We start from the raw sequence: 26,588 nt of genomic DNA on the forward strand, positions 1-26,588 counted from the left end.
TTTTCACTCCCTGCATATTTCTATTTTAGAGTCATCTTATTTGCATTTTATTTGTTTATATTTTTATATCTCGAATTATGTGACAGGTTATAAGTTAAATTTGTATTATTTAACTTGTTGTATGTGTATTGCAGTATGATAAAGCGTAATTCTGTTATTTTGACCCCCGTTTTCCAACACAGGCAATTGCGGCAGGTGAATACCCCCCCTCACCAATAGCAAGATGAGTGATACATAAAAAAAATAAGTGAAAATTGGCTGAAGTGACACCCAAGCGAGCTAGTGATTACATGAGACAGAGAAAAATCAACTGATACGAACGCATATGACCTATTGGTCGAACAAATCAAACCCCAAATAAACAAACACATCTTGCGTTCAAAAAGAATTGAGTTATTTTTGAATGCATTAACCGAACATACTTTTATTACAATATAATAAGCTCATTTTCTTAGAAGAACAAATTAAATTCCTCAGATGAATATAAGATTCGACAAATCTCAGAAAATTAAATTTCACCAAAATTTCTTAAATCTAATCAATATAGTCGTAAAGGACTTTCCTGGAATTTTTAATCCTTAAAAATACTTTTGTTGTGTGGAAGCCAAAATTTTAGATTTAAATGACTTCCCAGAAAAAAAAAATTACATCTTTGGTGCTCTGAGCAGCTGAAGATCAGATTGGTAGTTTTGAAATAAAACTAAACGGAACGTATGACTTTAATAAGTTTGCGTTCTAATGACGTTTTCCCTGTCCAGCTTTTGGTGCAATTGGCCAAGTAGCTTTTTATTCTTTTGATAGCAGAAACCCATGTCCACACGTAACCACGCGGCCGTGCGCAACTTTGCTATTGTAAAGAAATAAATTATGGCTGGCAGTCAACAAAAAACCTTTATGGTTCAGCACTAATAAGGTAATAAAAATATGATTCGTACCTAAATGTATTCTGGTATGTTGACTAAGGTAGCTGCTGTTTGCGAAAGCTTTTGAGCACTGACTGCATTTGTATGGTTTTGCCTCTCGCATATGGATCTGAGTATGAAGCTGCAAATCTGCCTTTGAACCAAATATCTATAACAGAAGAAAAAAATTAAATTGTGCTGAGTAACAAGTCATCTTATTTCGAAAAATCAAGTTGGAGCTCAACCGATTACTTTCTTTTATCTGCGATTAGGTTTCCAAATCTTATTATGCTATAACGAATTTTTCTAAGACTGAATGTGCTTGAAGACAAGGTACTGGTGACCACTGAGCCTCAACACACACTGCTCTTGTCCTCAGCACTTCCCATGAAATGCAAAAAAGGAGGATGTATTCTTTTGAAATACAACATGTCTTTTATCGTTTTTAGTAGACCTTATTTTAGGAAATATACTTATGAACGTATAAAACTAGGATTCAACTAAATGCTTTGACGCTAAAATCTAAGAGAAATCTCAAACTGAACTTGATCGATTTGGAGTCTGATGGCTAAAATGGTACTCTTGTCATTAAGGTTTAGCGACCTTTACAAATATTTATTGAAAATTCATATTAGATATAAGTGTATTTCTGGAAAACTTTCCATTTGCCAAATCAAATTCTTTAAAACAAACCTTGCTAAATAAACAACGCGTTGTTTAGGTTACTTGCATTTCCGAGCCTTTTTTACATTTATCAGTGAATTATTTTCCCAGAAAAATTCTTTCTTGACGAAAGAAATAAGGAAAAATATACAACTTTTTCCTTAGCTACAGAAATTATAACCACAGTGAAAGTGATATAAGCGAAAGATTTTATAGAATGCTATATGTACCGGGGGGGAACAGCCAGGAATTCGTTTCGGGAGAGGTATGACCAGTTCCGAGTGTGATAGATATAACCAAAGAATTTTGATAACCATGTTCTATAATCAGCAATCACAAATATTTCAATTTGCCGTATTTCTGAGGGGAGGGAGGCGGGTTCTGTCACTTCTAATGTTTAAAAATATTCAAACAAAGGTTAAAACAGTATTCTTATTAAATATTGTTTCCCAACATGATTACAATGTGAGAGACAAAAAACTTGTAGAATAGGATTATCAAAATGATAAAGAATTGGCCATTTATTTTTTTTTTTTAAAAAGCAGAATATCAATGCTCATAATTCACAAAAATCCCCGGGTATTTTCCCGCAAGTGTTTAATTTAAGCAACTGAAAAATCAGCATCTTGAAAAGATAAAAAAAAATCAGCCTAAGGAACCATGTGACACGTAACACAATAAAAACGGGTACTAAAAAAAATGTCTGGCCTTCACATCTAACGCTCAACACTGATTTCAGCTTTAATAAAACTCGTAATTGTTTTGCCTAAATTCAAATGACATTTATCATCAAATTTCAGAAATAAATTAAGTTGTGTAGCTCCAAAAAAAAGCATTTACAATAGAATACATTTGTATTACAAAATACTTGCGATTTATGCTTTATCTGGAGAATTCCATGTTGTAGTAATCCATATCTAAAACACACTGCCCGCCCCCATCCCCACCGAAAAAATCCTCCCCTAGAATCAATTCTCATGTTGATGCATAAAAATTATTAGTAAGGATTTAGCAAATAGGATAGGACACTCAGGCACGTACTTAGGAGGTTATAGACGGGGGTTATCCTACCCCCGTCTAGTCATGAGATAAAAACAATTTTTCCCATATATATATATATTTCGCGGCCCCTCCGAACTAGGTGACTATATCTTACGATATTTTTTAGCTTAAAAATGCATTTTATGTCCTCTCCTGAATAAAAAACTTGGTAACTCCCTTCACCCCATTCAGAAAATTTCTTTATTGAATTTTGAGAGGCACTTCCAGTTTAATTACATCCTAGCCTCTCACCCCTAAAGCCAGGATATAGCCCTAGGCTAAACACCAAGATGTCTGGAATACAATTAAAATGGAAGTAACTCTAGAAATCCAATAAATGGACGTTTTGTGGATGGGATTAAATATATACAAAAAAAAATATTTTAGTGTTTAGTTCGGAGTTAGACATAAACTGCATAGATGCCGTTTTCAGCCTTAGACTACTGAAAACCCAGCAAGTAAAGCAAATAATCTTAATAGAGAATGATCCATTCCAGAGACACAGTTAAAATACAAGTTAAATAATAAGAATTGATTTAATAAAGTAAAATTTAAATTTTGGTCAAAGAGGAGGTAAAAAGTGACGGAATTCTGGAGACGCTACACCCATCAAATTTAGGATTTCTGTTCGGTTCAAGACTCAACGTCCGTCACTCTTTCCTTTCATGTAATAAAAAAACTAGTTCTCTTATTTTGATTATATCGAGAACACAAAAGAAATTCGAAAATAAAAAGTTAAAATGATGTTGATAATGCCGTGATATATATGTCAATAAAAATAACTACGTGGGAATTCATACCGAGCCTGATTGTTAATGGTCTTTATACGAGAAATACGAGAAGGTGAGTTTCGGGTCCACCCAATTGCAACATCAGGAATATTACGATTTAACCCATCACTAGTTATATTTTTCAAATTGTTCATGACTTTGGCATTTTTTAAATCCCCTCCCCCGAAAAAAATTCCTGTGTAGGTTTCCGGACATTGTGTATTGTAGAGGTTTCGATTTTCTTCAATTGACGGCACTCGTTTGTATTCCATAGGATTTGACCACATTCTACAAGTTAGGGGATCAGAATAATTTTTTTTATCAATTGCCTCTTGTGGGAATGTCACATTTCCATTTTTACTGTTATATTATGAGGCTTCTGTCAAAAATCTTTACTACTATCATAGCTAACAGTTACAACCCACTTGAAAGTAATTACGTTAACGCGCATACCCTCTCCAACTTTTAATGTAAGATGGCAAATTTAAAGCACCAGGGAAAATGGAAATGAAATTTGAACATTTAAATTAGATAGACTTACAGAGCCATATCTTTAAAAAACATTAGTCAAAATCAGGCATAAAATTTTAAATGAGAATACTTCCGTATGCAATTATTCAATTTTTAGTAGTAGCGGGTGCCAAATATAAAAAAAAAGAAGAAGAAAAGAAACGTGGGTGAAAAAGCATAAAAAAACTAAAATCATATGGCATCAAACACCTTAAGGGGGTTCAGCTGTCTTTTACAGATATTAGTTTAAAAAACTTTTTCCACAAGATAAGTTTTTAAAAGAAAAGTAAAGAGCTCCATTAAGCCAAGAATGGGAAAATTAAAGTAAAATAATCTTCCGAGCGTAAAACTAACACAAGTCACTATCAATCAATTAACAAAACTAAAAGAGAACAGACATTACAATAAATAGCCAAAGCAAACTCAAAACGAGCAAAAATTAACATGAGTAGGGCAGAACACAATTTGCACTTTACCAAAAAAAAAAAAAAAAACAAAAAAAAAACAATCAAATGACGGTGGATTGTCAGTTTAATTGACATATACTGACATTTGTTCCTTAAGGTTTTGATAGTTTTTATTTATGAAAGTAAGAAAGGTGAAAACACTTCAAAAGTATTTTGTTTTCAGTAAAGCGCAAATTGTGTTCTGATATTGAGAAGGGATGGGGGTTATCAGCCCTATTCATGCCAATTTTCGCTCGTTTTGAGTTTGACTAGGCTATTTATTGTAATTTCTGTTCGTTTTGAGTTTCGTTTATATATTGACAGTAGTTTGTGGTAGTTTTATACTCGGAAGATTGTTTGACTTAATTTTTGCCCATTCTTGGCTAAATGCAGCTCTTTATTTTTCTTTGAAAAATTTGACCTGTGGAAAAAGTTTTTTTTTTTTAATTGATGTCTGTTTTTTACTAACATAGTCTTTTTCATAGTCTTAACATAGTCCAACATAGTCTTTTATTAAGATAGTCATCTTTTCACTTTTTTCTGTAAGAATCTAGTATGGGTTGCTATTTGTATGTTGGAGATACTTTTTCAACAATTTTTAATCCTGACACAAACAGTATAGTTCCTAATTTAATTTTATAGCTTCTGAAGTTGACCTGAAAAATAAAACTTAATATCATTCTAAAAAATATTCTATCTATGTTCTTTGACAACCTGAATACACTTCCAATCATTTTATTTAATTAAACTGTAAGAGCAGAAGTAGTAATAGTAGTATCCCCAAAAGTTTCAACTTAATACCCCTGGTCGTTCTCGATATATTGCTGAGGTGTCTTCTCGGCAACCATAAACACAATACCTTTTGGTTGATTTTAAAGCAACATTTAGTTTTAAAGCATAATGAGCCTTTTAATTTCCAGTTGAATGAGCTGTTTTTGAAGTTTCTACGACAACAAATGGCCATCTCGAAATTTCTATCAGATGCAATTCGAGAAAACCCGAGGTGTGGATGAGGTTATCCACCCTCTGATCACTCTGAATCTTAAAAAGGGAACTAGAACTTCTGATTACCAATCCAATGAGCCCCCTTCGAAGTTTAATACCATCAGTATAAAGTTACTAGCCCCCAGGGCATAACTTAAAATCCCTTCCCTGAGGGCTATGGGGGGGGTGGTCATCCGCAAACACATAATTCCTGGACCTTTCAATTACGTTGAACAAAATGGCTATTTCAAAATTTTGATTAGATGTGTTTGGGGAAATGGTGGGCATGGGAGGGAGGTTTGTTGTCGTCCACCCACTTTTGACTATTAAAAAGACAATGGCCCTTTCAATTTTCAATCGAATGAACTGTTTTCGAAGTTTCTACGACAACAAATGGCCATATAAAAATTTCTGATCAGATAAATTCGAGAATATACGAGGTGTGGGAGGTATCCACCCCCCGATCACTCTGGGTCTTAAAAAGGGTAATAGAAGCTCTGATTACGAATCCAACAAGCCCCCTCCGAAGTTTATACGATCATCCTTTCTATATATAACTTATACGCCCCCAGGGCACAACTTACAACCCTCGCCCTGAGGGTTATGGGGGGAGGGGGTCGTCATCCTCAAATACAATATCCAGATCTTTAAATTACGTTGAACAAAATGGTTACCTCAAAATTTTGATTGGATATACTTGGAGAAAGGACGGGCGTGGAAGGGGGGTTAGTTGACACCCCTCGATCATTTTCGACTATTAAAAAGTTACTAGCCCCTTTAATTTTCCGATCGAATCAGTCCTTTTCGAAGCTTCTACGAAAACTCCTTCGATACGAAGTGCCCTTGTCTAAACAAAGCAAAAAATAACTAAATAATACATTGTGCCCACATCGCTCTTTATTTTGATGTCCTTAGTAATTTAACCTCTCACCTTATGGACTTTTAAAAAATCCCAAAATTACCCAGACTCTTAGCAATTATTCGTTTTCTGCGACACGGGTCGGCCACACAAAATCAAAGCGTTCTGCGATAAACAAGTTTTGAGTAAATAGTTTAAATCTTTAAAGATCGAGATACCATCAATTCCTCAGGACCAATAACAAAATGCATTCAGCTTGTTACCGAGAATCAAAATAGTCACACTTGTCTGTACCAACAACGTTACGCACAATTTCGGCGTCATTAACGTACGTAGCACATAATTTCGAGTTGCCAATAAGAGAAGATTTGCGGTTTTTTCTTAATTGGGAAAGATGGAAGTTAGAAATAGCAGTGGCCATATCTGTCGGCTCGGCCTGATAAAGGATACAGAGAAATAATATTCGTGAAAAATACTTTGGGACAAATTAGTACTGATAAAAGCTTTTCAAACCAAGTTGTCGCTATCTTAATTTTCCGCTTTTGCACAAGCGTGTTTTATGATCAACGAAGAACACGGATCATTCATAAATCTTGGTTTCTTTTTTTTTGTTATCGAAAGGTGTGACTATCATGTAGCTATGGCATGGCTATAAACCCACCTTTTTTTAGGTAATACGTTTTTATTTTGGACAGTCGATATGGCATTACCATACAACCACTTGGATCGAATATGACAGATTCACAAACAAAAAGCCAAGTCAGACAATAAACACAAAGTCCTGAGGGAAAGTAAACACAAAGACTCCATAGTCTGTAAGGGAGAAAAGTAATGTTCTAACACTGAAGTTGATATGAGGAAGGGAGGGGGACCTAACCTAGGCAAATAATTTTGTATTGTCACAACATAATCAATCATACTTGTACTATGTTTTCACGTCCAATCTTCCAGGTTACTGGGGAGGGAGAAGCCGTATCTTTAAGGCTCAAACGGTTGTTTTTTCTAAACGTCTTTCTAAACGTTTTTGTTTTATGTTTTTTTCTGATGTATTTAACCTGCTAGAACTTACAATTTGTCAAAAGAGTGTCTTGGCAAAAGTTAACGCTAGTATGTGATTAATTAATAATTATGACTGTATTCGTTATGGTAAAAACGTAATGACATTTTTTTCCATGAAACGATGCTTAACTTCTGAAGATCGACTTTTTGTCAACAACGATAAAAAAAAATAGAAAAAAGCATGCTCAAATTTGGCGATGGGACAGACACGCTTTAGGCATTTTTGGCATTTATGCAGAAAGCATTAATAAGGTAATAGCGTTTCCAAATGACGAGCAAAAACAGTAAGCTTATAGCTTTTGCCAAGAGTAAAAAAAAAAAAGAGAAAAAAAAATATATCTTGTAAGGTATCCAGATGTAAGAGACATCTGTGAGGGAGTCAAAGTATAAATCGCAAGCCCGTCTTTTCCAAATGAATAGGTAACTTCAAAGTGTATTGCCCAGGCATGAAGAGAATTGCGTGTGAAGATCCTAAGGGAATTGGGTCTCAATCTAAGTACTACGTAATACGGATCCATAGACGATTCTGGATTTGTGGGCAAAATTAGTGGAGCACACGAAAAAAATTCATTTCGCAAGACAGAAGTTCACCGTCGCGTAGTTTCTAGTTCAGGTTGAACCTGAATAATTAAAAAGTGCTTGCATACAATGAGGGCTACACTAAATTTCAGGGCGTACAAAAAATCCTGAAAAACTATTGCTTTTGTGAAAGATTTATATAATAACCTAACTTAACTTTCACCACACAAACTCGAAAGTCCCGACATCTATAAAAAAAAGAATTTCTATCATATTTTATGGGTTTTCTGATGTTTATGAAACACTGAATATGTCATAGAAAAACGAATTTGAAAACGCACACGTGCAAGCTTCTGGGCCAAGGCATGTAGGCTAATGTACAAGGATCTTTTCTTTCTAAGAATGCGAAGCATACCCTTTACCTTTTAAAAAACCTCTGAATACGCTCTTTTTCTTATCCCGCTTTTCAAAAGCGAGTGGTAGAACCCAAAAAACGCTAAATTCTACCCTTGTGAGCTTCAAATTCGTAAAACGCCAAACTTGGGGTTTCTGTGGGCACTTCACTTTCGTTGCTTTGACATAGGTGCTTAACAGAAACTTAACACTATTAGCACTACAGGCAATACAAAAGTACTCAATAGAATTCAATAGCAAAAATGTTCTTAACGACAACAGCCCAATCAGTATACTACATCAGCGATACATAGTAAATTGAAAACCCTTCACCATATCTTGAAATAGTGGGAAATTTCACATGGTGTCGATTGTTTTCTTTTTTGGAAAAGCAGCTTGAGTTTGATAAGTGTGTGGAAATCAATAATCTTTCTTGGTCCCTATATTCCTGCTCAAATTAATTTCTTTTTGTTTCTATTGCTTGGAAGACTGTTTGCTTTTAAGTAAATGTTTAATTTGCCAAATGTTATTCAAAAAACCCACTGAATAGCACTATGGACTGTTTAAAACAGCCTATTGGGGCTTGTCGGATTATCACCGTTTGATCCGTTTATTTACAAGCGTTTCGTGTGTTTTTTTCTTTTGCATGTAGTCCTACACTTTTTTTCTTGTTTTAGTAAGGTTTTACTATACTCCTTATCTTTTGATGTATACAGGTAATAAATAAATATTCTTACTATTGCTGCAATTCATCTATGGTTGCACTTTTCGAATTTATCTCCCCCTCCTAAAAATTTACACTCTCCAAAATAAGTTCCTGTATACAGGCCTGAGGCTAGATATAAATTTGTTAATGTTATACCGCTCACAAAACACTATTTTGTTGACCGAAGCGTAGACGAGGGATCTCAATTCTACATGTTTTTTAGATCTTAAAAATGTCAAAGAATCAAATGATATTATTCCTGATTAAACAAAAAAGTTTTCAAATGAACGTAAAGGGTGAAACCAAAACATAAAATGAAAAAGAATATCAATGCATTAAGTGGCCTAACGCCCCCTCAACCCTCACTTTTGTCTCTAAAGTTTGACTGGTACTTTCCAAAAAGCATTTAGCAGTGTAAAATATCACTAGTTGGCAATTAAAGATGTTTTATTGACTGATTACCTTTCAAGACATCAGAACTAAAATTTTGGTGTTTAAATTTTAAAATGTAAATAAATTAGGGCGTTAATTATCAAGGGCTGTAGTAAAATTTTTTTAGCCTTTTCACACCGGTCTTGTGTTGGAGAATTCATTCCTGAAGAATTGAGAACAAAAACATAAAATCTAGCTTAAAGAGCAAGAGGTTAGGGAGCGTCAGCTCATACGGAAAAGGATCGTCTCAGTTTATTTTCAGTTTTGATGTTGCTCTTTATTTTAGTTTTTAAAATAACTGTTTCTAACATAGTTTTATTTGTTTCTAAAGTCATATTCAGACCATCCAAAAAAATAAGAGATACTACCACCTTTATTTTTTTGCACCAAGGTTTCATTTTGAAAAAATTAGACATGTTCATGTACTTTTCTTGAGAACCAAAAAAGAGACAGGAAAAACAAGTAAACCTGTCGATTTATCGTCCTGAGCTTCAGCAGATGACCTTTGAATCTCGATTTGAGAATTATGAACTACTACAACCGAAATTATCTACAATTGAGGTTTCTGAAATAACATTTTGCCTGGTTTCTCTCACGCTATTCTTATTTATTTTATTTATTTATTTATTTTTTAACACAGCCTCAAGTGATGGTTCTGATAAAAAAAATTGTTTAACTTGCTGCTAGATTTTTGTTTTTCAGAAGTTCAGACACTAGTTTTTAAACCATCATTAGTCATTTTTGAAAAATAATACAGATCATTTTTTCTTGAATCTATTTGAAGCAAACGCCATTTTGGAAACTCCTCAAACGACTAACAAAACAAGACACAGTTTAAGTGGACGAGGCAGATAGATCTACTAAACATCTACTCCCAAAAGTTATGGCTTGTTGAAATACGGCTATTAGATTTAAGAAAACAGAGGAGTTAACAGAGGATCTAATTCCTCAAAAAAAAACGACTTGTGTCACTTGAAACTTAGAATTATGCTATGCAAATAATAATAAAAAATAGAAGAAGAAGGTAAGATAGAAGACATGATTAGAATGTTGGTGGCCCAAAAGCCAAATTTATAAAGAAATATCTCCTGAAATGCCTCATTGTCTCCTGAAATTATTTTCCTTGAAACTTCCCCCAAAAAAGTAAATGCATAAATGTAGCATATAGCATATATATGAAAATACACATAAATATTGCATATTTATTTTGAATCTTTTTTTATCGAAAACAATCATAAAAAGAAGATCGCAACACCTGCGATATGCTCATTGCCCCTAAAAGTTAATATGGGGTCAGACATCTATGATACTCTAAGGGTTGGAACGGAATACAGAATATCACATTACAAATGTTTTGATGCAAGAATGATGAGAAACTGGATGTCTGTTTGTATTGTCGTTTCTAAATATAACTGGGAAGAGACAGTTTTAACACAAGACACTCTATGAAAAACCGCAGTAATGCATGCCGACTTTCGCACTCCTTTGATAATAATTATTTCAGAAAAAATAACTTTAAAAGACCCCCCCCCCGTAAAAAATTCAAACTTACATTCAAAAATAAAATGATGCATACCCAGAGTGCTCAAGCTACAAAAGGGATCTCTGTTGGAATTGGCAGAGGCAGTTTAAAGTTAGTTTAATTATTGAAAAAGATTCAATCACAACACAAGTGCCATATCATCACTGTGAGAGAAAACAATAATTTTGACCCAAAAAGGGTTAAATTAGTATGAGAAAAATTTCAAGCAAGCCAAATAGTTCGGAATTGTTAAGACTCTCCCAAAATACGATTTTAGGGACATTTTGCTGTATTAGCACTTTCTTCCCATTAGAATAGAAAGATAATTCATATAAACTGAAGGGCCTGCTAAGGCTTTAACTTAAAAGCTTGATTTGAGTTATTACAGACTTATATGAAAGTGCACAACCATAACTGCGAACACGAGATGTGGTTCGGGAACTACCTACCCTTCACCTAAAAAAGACTGAGAGACTCCCGAAGAAAATTCAAAAATTTTGGTGATCATAACTACATTCTAAGCCATAAGAATCATCTCCCAGCCATCAGAACTACCCCACACAAAAATATGGCTCGATTTCACTCTTTAACATTATAATGAAAAAAAGGTTAAGGAGGCTAAAAATCGGTAAAAATTACAAAGTATAGCTGGATTATACATTTTCAAATTGGTATATAGCGTACAAAGTTATATGCAAAGTAGCCTTTGATCTTTAGGAATTGAAGCATTTATCTCCCAATCATAGCTAGCCCCATCTGCCTCCTATGAAGTAAATACACCTCTGCAAATACGAGGACAGAAATGAATGGACACAAATTTCTTGGAGGAATTAACTTCCCTTTCTAATTCATTAAAAAAAACAGGTAAAGAACATAAATGAGGGTACAAAGTCTTGATTTACAAGGGTTTAAGCAAAGGGCCTTAAGAGAGTGGAGTATGGACACAGACCAGAGATCAAATTGGTCTCATGAAGGTAATACCAGGAGCAGTGTTAGATGTAGTAGGACATTGTCGGATTCACAAAGCTAATTACAACCTGATAGCAGGTATATAAAATTGTAATTGCTCGTATAGCTTGTCGGCAGGTAGGGCTCTTAACCAGTTACGACGATCCACAAAAGCTAGGGGGCAAAACGTACTATATCAAATTTTAGGGGGGGATAATTTTTTTTGTCTGGTTATTTTCTCAGAAAAAAATACCAAAAAAGCCCTTTTCAGAGAAAATACAAAAAAAGAAACTTTTCAATTAAAACAACATGGGAGGGGGGTTCTCCCTCCAATTGACACTAGTGGTCTAAAGCACACAGTTTTGACAGGGTTTATTCAAGTTTGCGTTATTTTTAATGAAAACGTTGTTTTCTGTTATGCTTTTCACTTTCTCTTTTAAACATTTTGCAGTAACAAAATTAACATATGTGACAAGAGCAAAAGATTCACAGACTTTAACCCATAATTATGCAAATGAATGGATCTCTTTTGAGATGTTAACTCTGAGCAGTTATTATATTCGTATGTTTATCATTGAAAAATTGTCTTGGTTATTACAATTTTCATTTACTCTTTCAAAATCTCTGTAGGAAGGGAGAAAAAAGGCGTTAGTCACGAGATTCACAAAATATACATTTTAAACTGTAATTTTCCAAATTTTGGCATCTCCTTTACCAAAACTAAATACACTATTAAAAGTAATAAATTGCCAAGCTCTTTCACTGGAAATCAGTCCCCTAGGCCCCAAACCTTGGGGCTTAGGAGGTACATCTGAAACCCTTGGGTGCTAAGCAATAAAAAGTGTTTACAATACACGTGCTGTAAACTTCGTTAGGCTATTATAGATTCAACGCTGTAATTTACCTTAAATTCCTCTTTAAAAGTCTCCAGATTTAGGAATACACACAATTAATGATGAGCAATTCCATTCATATTTCCAATCTATCAAATTTAATGAGGTTCCCACGTAGAAATATATAGAGGAGTTCTAATAGAAGCTGTGGGAGAAAAAATTAATATGCTATGACTGTTGCTACAATTTGGTCTAATGATAGACGTCGATGACATAAGGAGGAGGATTTCTATTTTTTGTCTTCCCTTTTTAATGTTTGTTACAGTTAGTAATTACTTTATTTTTAATGACTGCAACTTCCGGATTTAAGTCCCTCTCAAATCTCGAAGTACAATTGAACACTAGAAAGTATAATTGTAGACTATGGGTAAGATTTTTTTTTCAACTGAGCGCACGAAATATTAGGACAAAGAATTAACAGGTAAGCACACAACTAGACTTCCGTTTCTGTGTGTGGGGAGGGGGGTCTGATTATCTAGAAAATCCCTATGAACCATTTATCTAATTAAAAAGTGTACATTTAAATATACTATGCTTATACCTTAGACGGATAGATCATAACCAGGCGCGGAACTTCTGGGGGGACAGGGGGGAACTTCTTCCTGGGCCTGCATAATCTTAATATTTCAGATATCTTAAGATTCCCGCATCAAGAGTTAAAAATTATTTATATTTGCCTGTTTCTGTGTTTTATTCCAAATTACCCCTTCATTTTCTACCAGCTTGCCAGGTCTTGACCCATAAACCTCCCTAGCTGCACCATAGATAAAAGAGGAACGGGCCTGGAAAAGAACAAACAGCCAAGAATTGGTTAGAAATTGAACTGACAATAATATTCAAAGTTGTATTTTACAGTTTTGTATTGCTAATCCATAATTGAAGCTTAGTGTTTGTATAAATAAATATAGTTATAATATGAAATTCCCTAAAATACCTTCATCTAGCTTAAGATCTATTGCGAAATAACAATAACTCTAAAAGAAAACGAATTAAACGAGAAATATATAAATAAATTTGCTGTAGAGGTTATTCATTTTGTTTCATTGACAAAACAAATCAAGAATCAGACTATTGATGACAACAGAAAGTTCATGCAAAAGAAAAGAAAGTTTAAGACTAATTTTAAGAAAAACGAAAGCCATCTATTTTGTGTCACTGTTTTTCGTTAAAAAAAATAATGATAATAAAAGATGCTTCACATCATAGGCTTATATATTAATCAATAGGTTTCCTTCATAATTTTCAGAAGTTTTCACACAATTTATCTATTTCGTCGAATTAACCCAAATTGGACTAATACTATTTATTCTTTAAATATCACATTGTATTAATGTGCTGCTTTACATGGTTCGCTACTCCTAATTTTCGCATATGGCTTTACAGTTTCTTATCGACAGAGTCGAACACTGTGAAGCTGCCTGCAAAAAAAAAACAAAAAAACCTAACAATAATAAAATAGCGAGACTTTGCAGGCTAATCCTTACTTACAAAAAATATTTCCTTCGCTTAGAACTTGCATCCTCCTTTCTTTGAATTTTACTGTTAGTCCTTAGTAAATTTTAAACTTAAAACACTGCATTTTAAGACAATATTTTCCCGAAAATTCACAATTCCAAAATATTGAATAAATAAAAGCCTTTACCGTGGCATGAAAAGTGGCATCCAAGCATGCGAGCCTAAATTGTGACTATTCGGTACGAAAAAATAGAAGTAAAAATGAACCTTTTTTGTTTCAGCGCTCTCTGTGCTAGAAGATTCCCGCCTATAATGGTAATCCAGCTCGCACGACCTTGGTAACTCATTCATTTGCATTTCGACCCGTTCAATAGTTAACTGTGGTGATTGATAAAGTCCATAACTCTTTGTATAACCTGGGTACATCGGCACCGGACGATTGACTTGATGGTCAATGGACATCATCCCGACCATTTGTCTATTCAACTGTCCACGCTGGGATTAAATCAACCGTGACAAAAGGGACACAGCAGGGAGTTTATTCCACGAACACTAAAGTCTGCTTTCTCAACTTAAGGTATCAATTTCTGAAACTGAACTGCTTGAAGTTTCAGGTATTTTGGGCAGCAAAAAAATGACAACCCCCTTAGCCCCGCCTTGGCTTGGACTCAGTGAGATGACAGCCAATAATACAGGGTCGCTACCAAGATACGTCATAGGGGTTGTAAAAAAAAAGAATTGATGGTCGAAGAGAAAATACAGGATTTAAGAAAGAATATAACAATGGGAGTACATGCTTGAAAGACTTCTCACCAAAAACCAAGTAAAATGGTGCAACGTTGGAATGGGGGATTAAAATAGTTGTTCATTGTAATGTGAACAATTTACTACATCATAAGCAAACCGTACAACAATGCCGTGGTGATACAGAACAAGTTTAAATGTTATGTAGCAACACATAAAAGAATTGTAGGGCTAAGCGCTTCCAGAAAAGCAATTACTTGATTTCATTTAATTTATTCTTAAATTCCATTGTACAAATCCTGTTACTATTTTATTTACTGACTTCCAATACTATTTTTGAATCTTATGTTTTCAATGCTTAATTTATTTAATACATTAGTATTCAAAATATTGTTATTGGTCGGCAGCGCTAAATAGGAAAATGGGAGGGTTAGTTACCCCTTCCATCAAGTTTTGAAAAATACCTTTTTATATCTTCATTGAAGAATCTTAAAAAAAAATCCTTGTCCCCAATACATTTTCGTGAAATGGAACCGGCCGCTATCGGTGGGTTATTAGAAGGTTAGCCAGGCATGTACGATATATATATATATATATATATATATATATATATATATATATATATATATATATATATATATATATATATATATATATATATTCAGAGAGAGCGAAATTCCTGAAAGGAGAAGTGGATAAATCAGAGTCGACGAAAAGGGTAGACTTGGTAAAGATTGATTTGTGGCTCATATATATTTTCTTTTTAACAACTGCTTCACATATAATAAATATATGGTCGTAAAAACTTGGCAGGGGGCTCATTCAGTTAGAAACTGAAATTTCTAGACGGACTTTCTAAGGACCAAAAGCAATTGTAGATAAGCCAGCCCCCGTTCCGTTTGTGTGGCCCAACATACCCACCCCTCCTCCCTCTTTAACCGCTAGATTCAAATTAATTAGAAGCCAGTACAATGTAAGGATCTGTCTGATTAGAAGGTGAAAATGACACCATCAGATTCAGCGTATCAGAAAATCATACTGAGGAGGTTTCAAGCTCCTATCTGCAAAATACGGATTTTGTATTTTTTTTTTTTTTTTTTTGCCAGAATAGAGACCACGGATGCGTGTTTATTTGTTTTTTTTTTTTTTTTTATTTCCAGGGGTGATCGCATCGATCCAGTGGTCCTAGAATATCGTGAGAGGGCTCATTAAAACGGAAATTAAAGGTTCTAGTGCACTTTTAAGTGACCAAAAAATTGGAGAAAATTGGACCCGATCAAAATTTTGAGATAGCCATTTTGTTCAACAGCCGAAAAATCTAATAACTATGTCTTTGAGGAAGACTTAATCTCCCACAGTCCCCGGGGGAAGGGAGGCAATTTATGAACTTCGCCCATTATTTACATATAGCATTGGTTATTGGGAAGCATACATAAGTTATCAGGGGGATTTTTTTCTGTTGGGAGGAGGGGGTTACATGGGAGAATCTTTCTATGGAAAAAGTTTTCAGTGGGGAAGGGACTTTTCTATGAAGGGGACGCTGGATTTTCCAGCATTATTCAAAAAAGATCACAAATTGAATAAAAAAAACAAACAAGTTTTTTCAACTGAAAGTAAGGAGCAGCATTAAAACTTAAAGCGAACAGAAATTATTACGTATTTGAGGGGGTTCGCCTCATAGTCAATACCTTGCTCTTTACGCTAAAGTTTCTTTTTAGTACTTTAAAAATGATTACTTATTCTAATTAAACGGCCTTTGTAATTTAGGGTTCATTCTTAAAGAATTGGAACAAAATTCAAACTTTAGCATAAAGAGCGAATTGTTGACTATGGAGCGAACCCCCTCATAAACGTAATAATTTCTGTTCGTTTTAAGTTTTAATGTTGCTCCTTACTTAATATTAAACCAGAATCGTTAAGGAATTGTAATGCCTAGAATTAGAAACGCAAACAATTCCTTTGACCTCCTCCAGCTCCAAATTTGAATCACTTTGAAATCAGGACCATGCAAGAATTTGCAGTCTGTACGGTTGAGGAGTAAAAAGTTAGTCCTTAAAAACTTCGTGCAAAAACGAGATAAATCCCGAGTGCCAAAACAGGCTGTCGTTAAGCTGCAGACTAACTAGATTCATAAGCAACTTTAGTCCAAACTAAGGAGCTCTAAGCATGGCTGAAGGCTGACCAAGTGTGAGCACAGGTCAAGTTCCAACCTAAGGCAAGAGTGAGCTAAGTCAAGATAGGACTTAGTCCTCTTCAATGCAGCTGTTTAGCAGGAAGATATGTCAAGCACCTTGTTTGGATCGTAAGCCTGCAGTTCAATCCATTGGCTGCTATTGGAAGCACAAAGTAGCCTTTGGCCTCTCAAGCACAGCCAACACACCACTTATCCCCAATTTTTAATAGTAAGGTAGGCACGATGGACCTTATTTGAAAAAGAATAACAAGAGTTTTCAGTATGCATTATTACAGAATCAAAATATGCACATGTCAAAAATTTTGGCGCAGCCAGGATGAAATTTCGGGTCTCACTAGTGACGTATCCAGGGATCATTTTCCCCTGGCGATGGAGCACGCTCCCCTTGAACTGTGAAAACAATTAAACAGATACGTTTTGAATGTATAATGATAAGTAAAAGAGTTCTGTAAACAAACCCTTTCCCCATAATGGGTGGAGCCCTTCTCCCCAATAGAATCGTTCCAACACCATTGATCCTCATATGCTTTATTAATAGAAAATCTACGCATACTATCTACATATTAATAAATTACATTAGGACGGAAATAAGGACTTCTTTTCTGGTGTACAAGGACAAGACTGGAAAGTAACGTCTTCTAGCAGATCTATTTATTTCAGCTTTATTTTAATCTTTATTTAAGAAAGACTTTGTCCTCTGTCTTCATGCCTGGCCCCCATATTTTGTCAAGAATATCCACACGCATTTGGATGAATATTTGGACGCATTTGGATGAATCATCTCACACAAATTTCAGTGCACAAAAACTAGTTGCTCGAAACTTTACAATAAAGATATAAATTTTTACAATATATCCATTCTGCCTAAAATATTTACTTACTAATAATAATTACCCTGCTTCGATTTTCTTTTCAAAATGTTCATGAACAAAAATTAAACAAAATATACTTCAAGTGTAATCACGACTACCAATTCTTTGAAATATTAAAGAACTTACCTTCCCCTAATGTATGTCAAGCGTGCTTTCGCTTATTTATCTTTTCTAGCGTGTGTCCGCCATGCATTCGTATATAAAAAGAAAATTCCCATGCTCAACTTTTTCTAACATTTTCTTCCATGATTTATCTTAGAAATTACAAAAGCTTTTATTTGAAAAGAATTATGGTTTCCCCTCTGGAGAGATGTCCTTTTTTGCTGCATTTGGTCTAACGGACAAAAACTTCGCCCTTGACAGGGGTAGCGTGCCACTGTCAACTTTTTGCGCGGGAAAGTATTTCTTGTGCACCTTTTTTTGAATATTTCTTGTGCCTAGTTTTTGTGAAAGGGAGAGGTGGATTAGCAGAGGAAAAAATTTATCAAGTCAAAACAGAGATTGTTTGCAAGAAGTTACAGGTTGAAAATACACGGGTTCTTTTCTTAAGGAAGGGGGTCGGCTTTTGCTCCAGAATAAGTTGCAAGGGTGCAGATCGGACTTGTGAATATTTTTGAGCTTATAGCAGAGATAATGGCTCCAGAAATGGGCATTCCACATTAAAGTTTATTTCGAAACTATTGATCTAACTTTACAATTTAGTTTGGAGATAATTAGTTTATAATTAGTGATTTTTAGTTGCGGCTGCCACTAAAACTATACACAATCCGCTATGGATATATATACCATATAGGCTATGTGAATGTATATTAACATATATAATCCACCTATTTTTGTTCCCCCCCCCCTTGCGCGCAAATAAGCTCCTACGTACATGCCTTATTTTTCTTTATTTTTCTTAATTTGAGACTGGAATCTAGTTTTAAATTTCCCTTTACATAACTGTTTGATCTTTATTACATGGTACCTCAGCTTAAAAGTAGATTTTTGAATATTTGCAACCCAACCGAGGAGCTCATACTTGATTTATAAGCCGTCAGCTCCAAATTACCTGCCAACTTGAACAGTTATGTTTGCGAAGAGTAGGCCTTCCTGAATTATAACACCTTAAACATATTAACACGCGAGGAACATGAAATCCTTCTGACAGGTTGACAATGCAATGTCAGAATAACATATATAATCCTGTCACAAATTTACAAAAGTGTTTGACCCAACTACTGACCGCGACAGAATTTGATACATCGTTTTACAAGTACCCCATCAAACTAATGGTTTGGTAATTTTTAAAGTTATTCACACTGTACTTAAGCAAAATGTTAAATTTGCTAAAGTCCAGGTAAAACTAGAAAAGGTAGAAATATCTTCATACAATTATATCACACCTCGCACCCAAAAATAAAATACAGGGCATATCCCTGAATGTGCTAAAAGAATCTTTTTGTAGGTCCGTATTAACTTTGTAAGTTTTAACTGGTATGTTTAGTTAGATGTGAAGGGAAGTCTTTTAGAGCCCGACGCTATTTCAGCTTTCTACCCCCCCCCCCTAAAAATGCTACGAGGATGAAAAACGAGTTTACTCAATTTGAACTCCAACAGCTGCTGCACCTGGGAACAAGTGTCATCCCTTCCTTTTCCCATTTAGCTACACCACTATGTTTTGGATTTATCTGCTCTTGCGGAACTATCAACAACAAACTATTCTCGTCTAAGCTCAAATACAAGAAATCGTCAACCAGTATCCATGTTTTTTGTTTGAAAAACATAAACTTGAACCTGAGCATTTTTTAAAACAATTTTTCATTTAAAGCATTAAATGCACGATTTTAAGATACTGAATCATGACAGCAGACTATTTTAAAATTTACTTTGTATGAAGGCTTAACAGAGAGGTATTTCAACAAGTATGCTTTTTGTGAAGAGTCAATGCCAAATCCTTATGCTTCTTATCCTTATTATCAATGGCTACTCATTTCATTGATAACTAGTTAGTAACCAAGGATGTACCTCCATGATTCCCAACGTGGGGCGCACGCCCCACCGGCGGGGCATGGCAATATTTTGGTCGGTCTTGGGCAGGACGTGCACCCTTTGGCTGACTATACTTAAGAGCCTTAATTTTGAAAAAAAAAGTTCATGTGAACGACGTCACATGCATATGCATTTAAAGAGCAAAAACGATACGTGGTAGTGTTGCAATATCGTCATGTATTGTATAAAATGTGTGTTATACAGACAATATTTTTCATTAGCATAAAATATACCCAGAGGACGACCCGCCAAAAATACCAAGTATAGCCTTTTAAGCTTCCTTCAGATGAATATATGTACACTCTTGAATAAAAACTAAAAATCCCGAGTGGGGGGGGGTCATCAGAACTTCAACATTTCCTAGGTGGGGCATGGCCCAAAACATGTTGGGAATCACTGCTGTACCTAGAGGAAATACCCTCCAAAAGGCATACAACCTTAACAAAAATCACACCATCAGATTCAGCGCATCTGAAAACCTTTTGAAGAAGTTTCAAGCTCCTATCTATAAAAACGTGGAACTTCGCATTTTTTGCCATAAGACAGATCACGTATGCGTTTTTATTTGTTCTTTTTTTTTCCCCTGGGGTGATCGTATCGACTGAGTGGTCCTATAATATCGCGAGAGGGCTCGTTCTAACGGAAATTAAAAGTTCTAGTGCCCTTTTTAAGGGACCAAAAAATTGTAGGACACCTAGGCCCCCTCCAACGCACGTTTTTTCCTAAAAGTCACCCGATAAAAATTCTGAGACTGCCATTTTATTCACCATAGTCGAAAAACCTAATAACTATGTCTTTAGGGACGACTTACTCTCTAGCAGTCTCCGTGAGAGGTGCTGCAAGTTACGAACTTTGACCTGTGTTTGCATATAGTAATGGTTACAGGGAAGTGTACAGACGTTTTCAGGGGGATTTTTTTTGGTTTAGAGGGGAGAGTTGAGGGGGGGGGGGTTACTTTGGAGGATATTTCCATGGAGAAATTTCTAATGGGGGAAGAGAATTTCAATGAAGGGGGCGGAGGATTTTCTAGCATTATTTGAAAAAACAATGAAAAAATAAATATGAAAAGTTTTTTCTACTAAAAGTAAGGAGCAGAATTAAAACTTAAAACGAACAAAAATTATTACGCATATGAGGGGTTTCTCAAAATCTTCCTATTAATTGCAATTAATTAATATGCAAATTTTGTTTTAATTATTTATGTGCGGAGAGCCAAGATCAAAACATGCATTAATTCAAAAACGTCCAGAAATTAAATAAAAAAACAAGTTTTTTTAAATAAAAGTTAGGAGCAACATTAAAACTTAAAACGAACAGAAATTACTCCGTATATGAAAGGGGCTTTTCCTCCTCAACGCCCCGCTCTTTACGCTAAAGTTTCTTACTGATTTAAAAAGTAGAGTTAAGAGAAAGAGTCAAACAGCAATATAGAAAGAGAAAAAATGTGATATATCTACATTAATAGCCTTAATAGTTCAAAATATGCAAGAAGTAAAGGTAAATAAATATAATGGCAAGAACTTACTCATTTTTTTTAACCATTGTGAGAGGGGATGTCGTAATTCCCAACTACCCAACAACCTTCTAGATGTACCCATAGTAATTGTTACTTTTTGAAATTTTAAGTGTAATAGCAAATGTTAAAATATGCAACTGCTCAAAATCCAGAAACCCTCTGATATTTACTGAACCTATAGTAATTTTATGTAAAATGAAATTACACACCGATTATGATCCCTAAAATTATGTATTCAAAATTCCACGAAAAAACCTTTCGCTCAGTAAAAATTATTATTCGAGCGAAAAAATTAATATATGGAAATCGACAAGTTGATACCCCATTAAACTTCAATTTAAACGCTTTCGGAGGAGACCTAACCAATAAACCACAAAACCCCACATATGGGAATTTTATGGCCCCCTATTGTAAAGGCCTAGTATAGCTCTTGCTTGGTTGTAAAAGACAGTAGCCGCGGTAGTGAGGAACCCTTAAAGTGGTATTTGAAAATGAGGCTATAAAATCGCCAGATTGTTTATTTGGAACTATTCTGATGTTTTACCGTCACTAAAACAATAGCAGCAGAGGTTTTTTGTTTCCCACGCAATTCGTTATTTTAGCAAAAATCCTCTCCAATCACGTAAATTATGTATTTTTTTTAGCTAATGGATTCTCTTGTTTTCAACTAATGGATAAAAGAAGCAAACTTAAATTTATAAAAATCATATTTCTTTAATGAAAAGTGAAATAAAAGATAAATTTTATTTATTTTTTTAAATCCTTTTCAAATTAACTTTTTTCCATTGAAAACTTATGGCATGTAAGAATCATGTGATGAGAATTTTAAAGAGTTGAAAGGTCCCAAATGGATCGTGGTAACGAACTGTTACTAAGGAGTGACGCGGCTCACTGGTTACCGAAACGCTAAAAAACAGAATTTTGACAACAATAGATACATGAAAAGAATCGGTTTAACCCTACTGTAGATGTTTCAAGCACATCAGCAAAATTGTGATTTTTTTTTTTGCCAAAAAAGATTACGGACGCGTGTTTATTTGTTTGTTTTTTCCCCGAAGATGATCACATCGAACGAGTAGTCCTAGAATAACGGAAGAAGTTTTGTTCAAATAAAGATTAAAAGTTCTAGGGCTCTTTTTAAGAAACCAAAACATTCGAGGGCAGCTATCACCCCTTCCAAACCCCTTTTTCCCCCAAAGTTGTCGGATAAAAACTTTGAGATAGCCATTTCGTTCAGCATAGTTGAAAGATCCATTAACCATGAGTTTGGGGATAACATGACCTCCCCCCACAGCCCCTTGGGAAAGGCCTGTAAACCATGAAATTAGCCCACTGTTTCCATATTGTATTCGTTATTGAAAAGTATAGACATTTTCCAAATGGGGGGGGGGGTGAATTTTCTGCTTGGGGAATTTTCTACACGGAGAATTTTCCGTGGGAGGACTTTTGCGGGGGGGGGGGCAGACTTTTCAGGGGAAATTTTTTACTGGGGGAAGTTGCCAAAATTCCTATTCGGTCTTTTATTTGTCTTATTTTCTCTTTACCAATTCAATTTTACATGTGGAAATGTTGATCATAATTTTCCGGGGGACATTTTCACTGGTCGGAATTTTCTAGAGAATCTTTCTGAAGGGAGGGGTGATTTTTAATGGGGAAAATTCTTCGTGGGGGATTTTTCCGCGGGATAATTCTCCTGAGGGAAGTTCCTGCGGGAGAAAATTTCTACTAGGGGGAAAATTTTTTTTTGAGGTTGGATTTCCGGCGAGACTTGAAAAATGATCAGAAATTAAAGATCCTTTCAAATGAATGGGTGCTACGTGGTTAGGCATGGTGCTCTCCAGTGGGGAATTTCTAGTGAGAATTGAATTGTCTGGGGGAATTTTCCTGTCGAGGGGGGAGGTATTTTACGTGGGAGGAACTTTCTATGGAGGTATTTTCCGAGGAAAGAAGTAATTTTCCATTGAGAGGGAGTCAAATTTCAAGGCATAAAACAGTTCGTGGTAACGAACTGTAGTAAGGAGCGACCCGGCTCAATAGTAACCGAAACTCCAAAAAATGGAATTTTGATACCAATAGTTACATCAAAAGAATTGCATTGAAATGCTGATTTTAAATATACAAGTTTCATCTAGATCAGTTATACCCATCAAAAGTTACGAGCCTGAGAAAATTTGCCTTATTTTGCAAAATAGGGGTAAACATCCCCTAAAAGTCATACAATCTTAACGAAAATCACACCATCAGATTCAGCGTATCAGAGAACCATATTGTAGAAGTTTCAAGCTCCTATCTACAAAAATGTGGAATTTCGCATTTTTTGCCAGAAGACAGATCACGGATGCGTGTTTATTTTTTTTTATTTTTTTTTCCCAGGGGTGATCGTATCGACTGAGTGGTCCAAGAATGTCGCGAGGGCTCATGCTAACGGAAATTAAAAGTTCTAGTGCCCTTTTTAAGTGACCAAAAAGTTGGAGGGCACCTTGGCCCCCTCCCACGCTCATTTTTTCCCAAAAGTCACCAGATAAAAATTCTGAGATAGCCATTTTATTCACCATAGTCGAAAAACCTAACAACTATGTCTTTAGGGACGACTTACTCCCCCGCAGCATCCGTGAGAGGGGCTGCAAGTTACAAACTTTGACCTGTGTTAGCATATAGTAATGGTTACTGGGAAGTGTACAGACGTTTTCAGGGGGATTTTTTGGGTTTAAAGGGGAGAATTGGGGCGGGGGTTACGTTGGAGGATATTTCCATGGAGAAACTTCTCATGGGGGAAGAGAATTTCAATGAAGGGGGCGCAGGATTTTCTAGCATTATTTGAAAAAACAAAGAAAAAATAAATATGAAAAGTTTTTTTCTACTGAAAGTAAGGAGCAGCATTAAAACTTAAAACGAACAAAAATTATTACGCATATGAGGGGTTTACCTCCTTTTTATACCTCACTCTTTACGCTAAAGTATTTTTAGTAATTTCAACTATTTATTCTACGGCCTTTGTGATTCAGAGGTCATTCTTAAGGAATTGGGACAAAATTTGAGCTTTAGTGTAAAGAGCGAGGTATCGACGAGGGTTGAACCCCCTCATATACGCGATGAAAACATACGGATATAGAAGTTCGTTACGTAAGTTAATTCGTGAGTTACGTATATTTTTTACCAATGAAAACGTTTGTAAAAAAATAAAAGTTTAGTTGCTTTTTTAAGTAATCAAAAATTGGAGGACAACTAGGCCTCCTCCCTCGCTCGTTTTTTCGCAAAATCTTCCGATTAATTGCAATTAATTAATATGCAAATTTCGTTTTAATTATTTATGTGCGGAGAGCCAAGATCAAAACATTTATTAATTCAAAAACGTCCAGCAAGTTTTTTCTAAATGAAAGTAAGGAGCAACATTAAAACTTAAAACGAACGGAAATTACTCCGTATATGAAAGGGGCTTTTCCTCCTCAACGCCCCGCTCTTTACGCTAAAGTTTCTTACTGTTTTAAAAAGTAGAGTTGAGAGAAAGAGTCAAACTTAGAAAAATCTGAAACTTTGTACTTCCCCTGAGAAGGAGGATCACAGAAGCGTGTTTGCTTGTTCAAGTGTTTTTTCGTTGCTATTTTTTCCCAGGGGCACTTTGTTCGAACATTGTAAATATTAGGAAATCGTCCCTTCGAATAAAGTTCTAATGCACTCATTCAGAGACAAAAGAGATGGCGTCTTGGCAAGAAGTGCCATCTTCTCCCATTTTGCGCAACAAAGTCACATTTTGGCCCGACTAGGGCCTAAATCCTGTACGATAAAAAGAATAACTTTTTATCTCAATACTTTGAGAATGAAACGCTATTAGCTGTAATATATTCCCTTTAAAACATATTAAAGTATATTTTAATATATTCACTGAAAATACTATTCGCTTTAGACAATATGCCAGTCGGTAAATAATACACTTCAAACTACCAACTGGCTGTATTTATTGCACTTTAAAATGCTTCCAGGAAACCGCTAGTCAAACTCAGTGTAAATAGGGTTGGATTAAGAGGGTGGCCTAAACATTAATTTTATTTTGGATTATTTCTGTTCTTTTTAAGTTTTGATGTCGTTGTATAAGTTCATTTGAGAAAAAATTGTTGTTTTTTTGTTTCAGAACTGACTTGTATCTAAGTGTGCTTTTGTATTTCCTTTGAATAAATAGTAAATGAATTGAATTATTAGCAGCGAAATTTGATGATATATTCATTTTCGTAATTGGTTATTGGTTAGCAAAGGGGACAATAAGCAATGCATAGTTGTATAATATTAAACACGTAAAGTAAAAAATAAATTACAAATACAAAAGGATTTAAACTTGCGCATTAGAATTCGAATAAAGACGCTCATTTCTATGCCAAGATTGTACATAGTTTTTGCAAGCTGGAAGAATTTAGGACGGTATTCTTATGTTTCATTTTACTTACAAATAGAATGACTTATTAAGTAAGGCATATACAGGATAAAAAACCAAGCACACGGAGTGCGTATTCGAATTTAATTCTTTAGAATTTTTAGAATCGTGAGATCTCGCTTTTCAGTCTATTCAAAGGCAGACTTAAAAAGGAGCAAAGGGAGGGAGTTTATATCCCTCGCGACGCTACAGGTCCGTGGGAATTGCATGCTCTTTTGTTGATAGCTAAGGTCTATTGTTAGCAATCATTTTAGCGAAGGAAAAATGAATGTTAGAGCCCATCTTATAAGATCAGTAAAGCGTTTGACGTTGTTAGACATCTGAGCCGTCTTTTCAATCGCCTTTTCAGATTCACTTGATACAACAAGATAAAATGTGCCTAATTTAAGGAACCTCTGATATAAACTTCGAATCTTTGTTACAACCACGCTTTGACTATGAGAAAAAATATAACAATCATGCAAAGCAAATAAATTTACTTGTGTATATGAACTTGATGATAAGAATAAAATGTGTATGGAAAAAAAAAGAATATTATGGCTTTGGATTGACTGAAATTTAAGAATCAAATTTAAGAAATTAAGAAATTCAGGCTATATATCATATCTCAAAAAGAAGAAAACGTCCTCCGGCCTTTGTCTCCCATCTCTTCAAATTTCTAGATAAATTGCAAAAGGATGGGGCGCAAAACCTTGGTTTTGAT

General features: G+C 34.9%; 1 protein-coding gene across 12 annotated transcripts in view; it reads right to left on the bottom strand.

Moving 5' to 3' along the window:
• LOC136030302 (zinc finger protein rotund-like) overlaps nt 1-26,588 on the bottom strand; it is a 257,373-nt gene that overhangs the window by 13,234 nt on the left and 217,551 nt on the right. For 11 of the 12 annotated variants that reach the window (XR_010618239.1, XM_065709179.1, XM_065709178.1 and 8 more), the window contains one exon: nt 936-1,071. Coding sequence is in view for 11 of the 12 variants with exons in the window: in XM_065709179.1 (XP_065565251.1) it covers nt 936-1,071 (136 nt within the window). In the remaining variant the exon portion in view is untranslated. Of the gene's footprint in view, nt 1-935; nt 1,072-14,369; nt 14,761-26,588 lie in introns of those variants that run through there. The other variant, XM_065709188.1, reaches the window with a different exon arrangement.

Source organism: Artemia franciscana, chromosome 8 (assembly GCF_032884065.1).
Source record: "Artemia franciscana chromosome 8, ASM3288406v1, whole genome shotgun sequence".
NCBI classification, from domain to species: Eukaryota; Metazoa; Arthropoda; class Branchiopoda; order Anostraca; family Artemiidae; genus Artemia; species Artemia franciscana.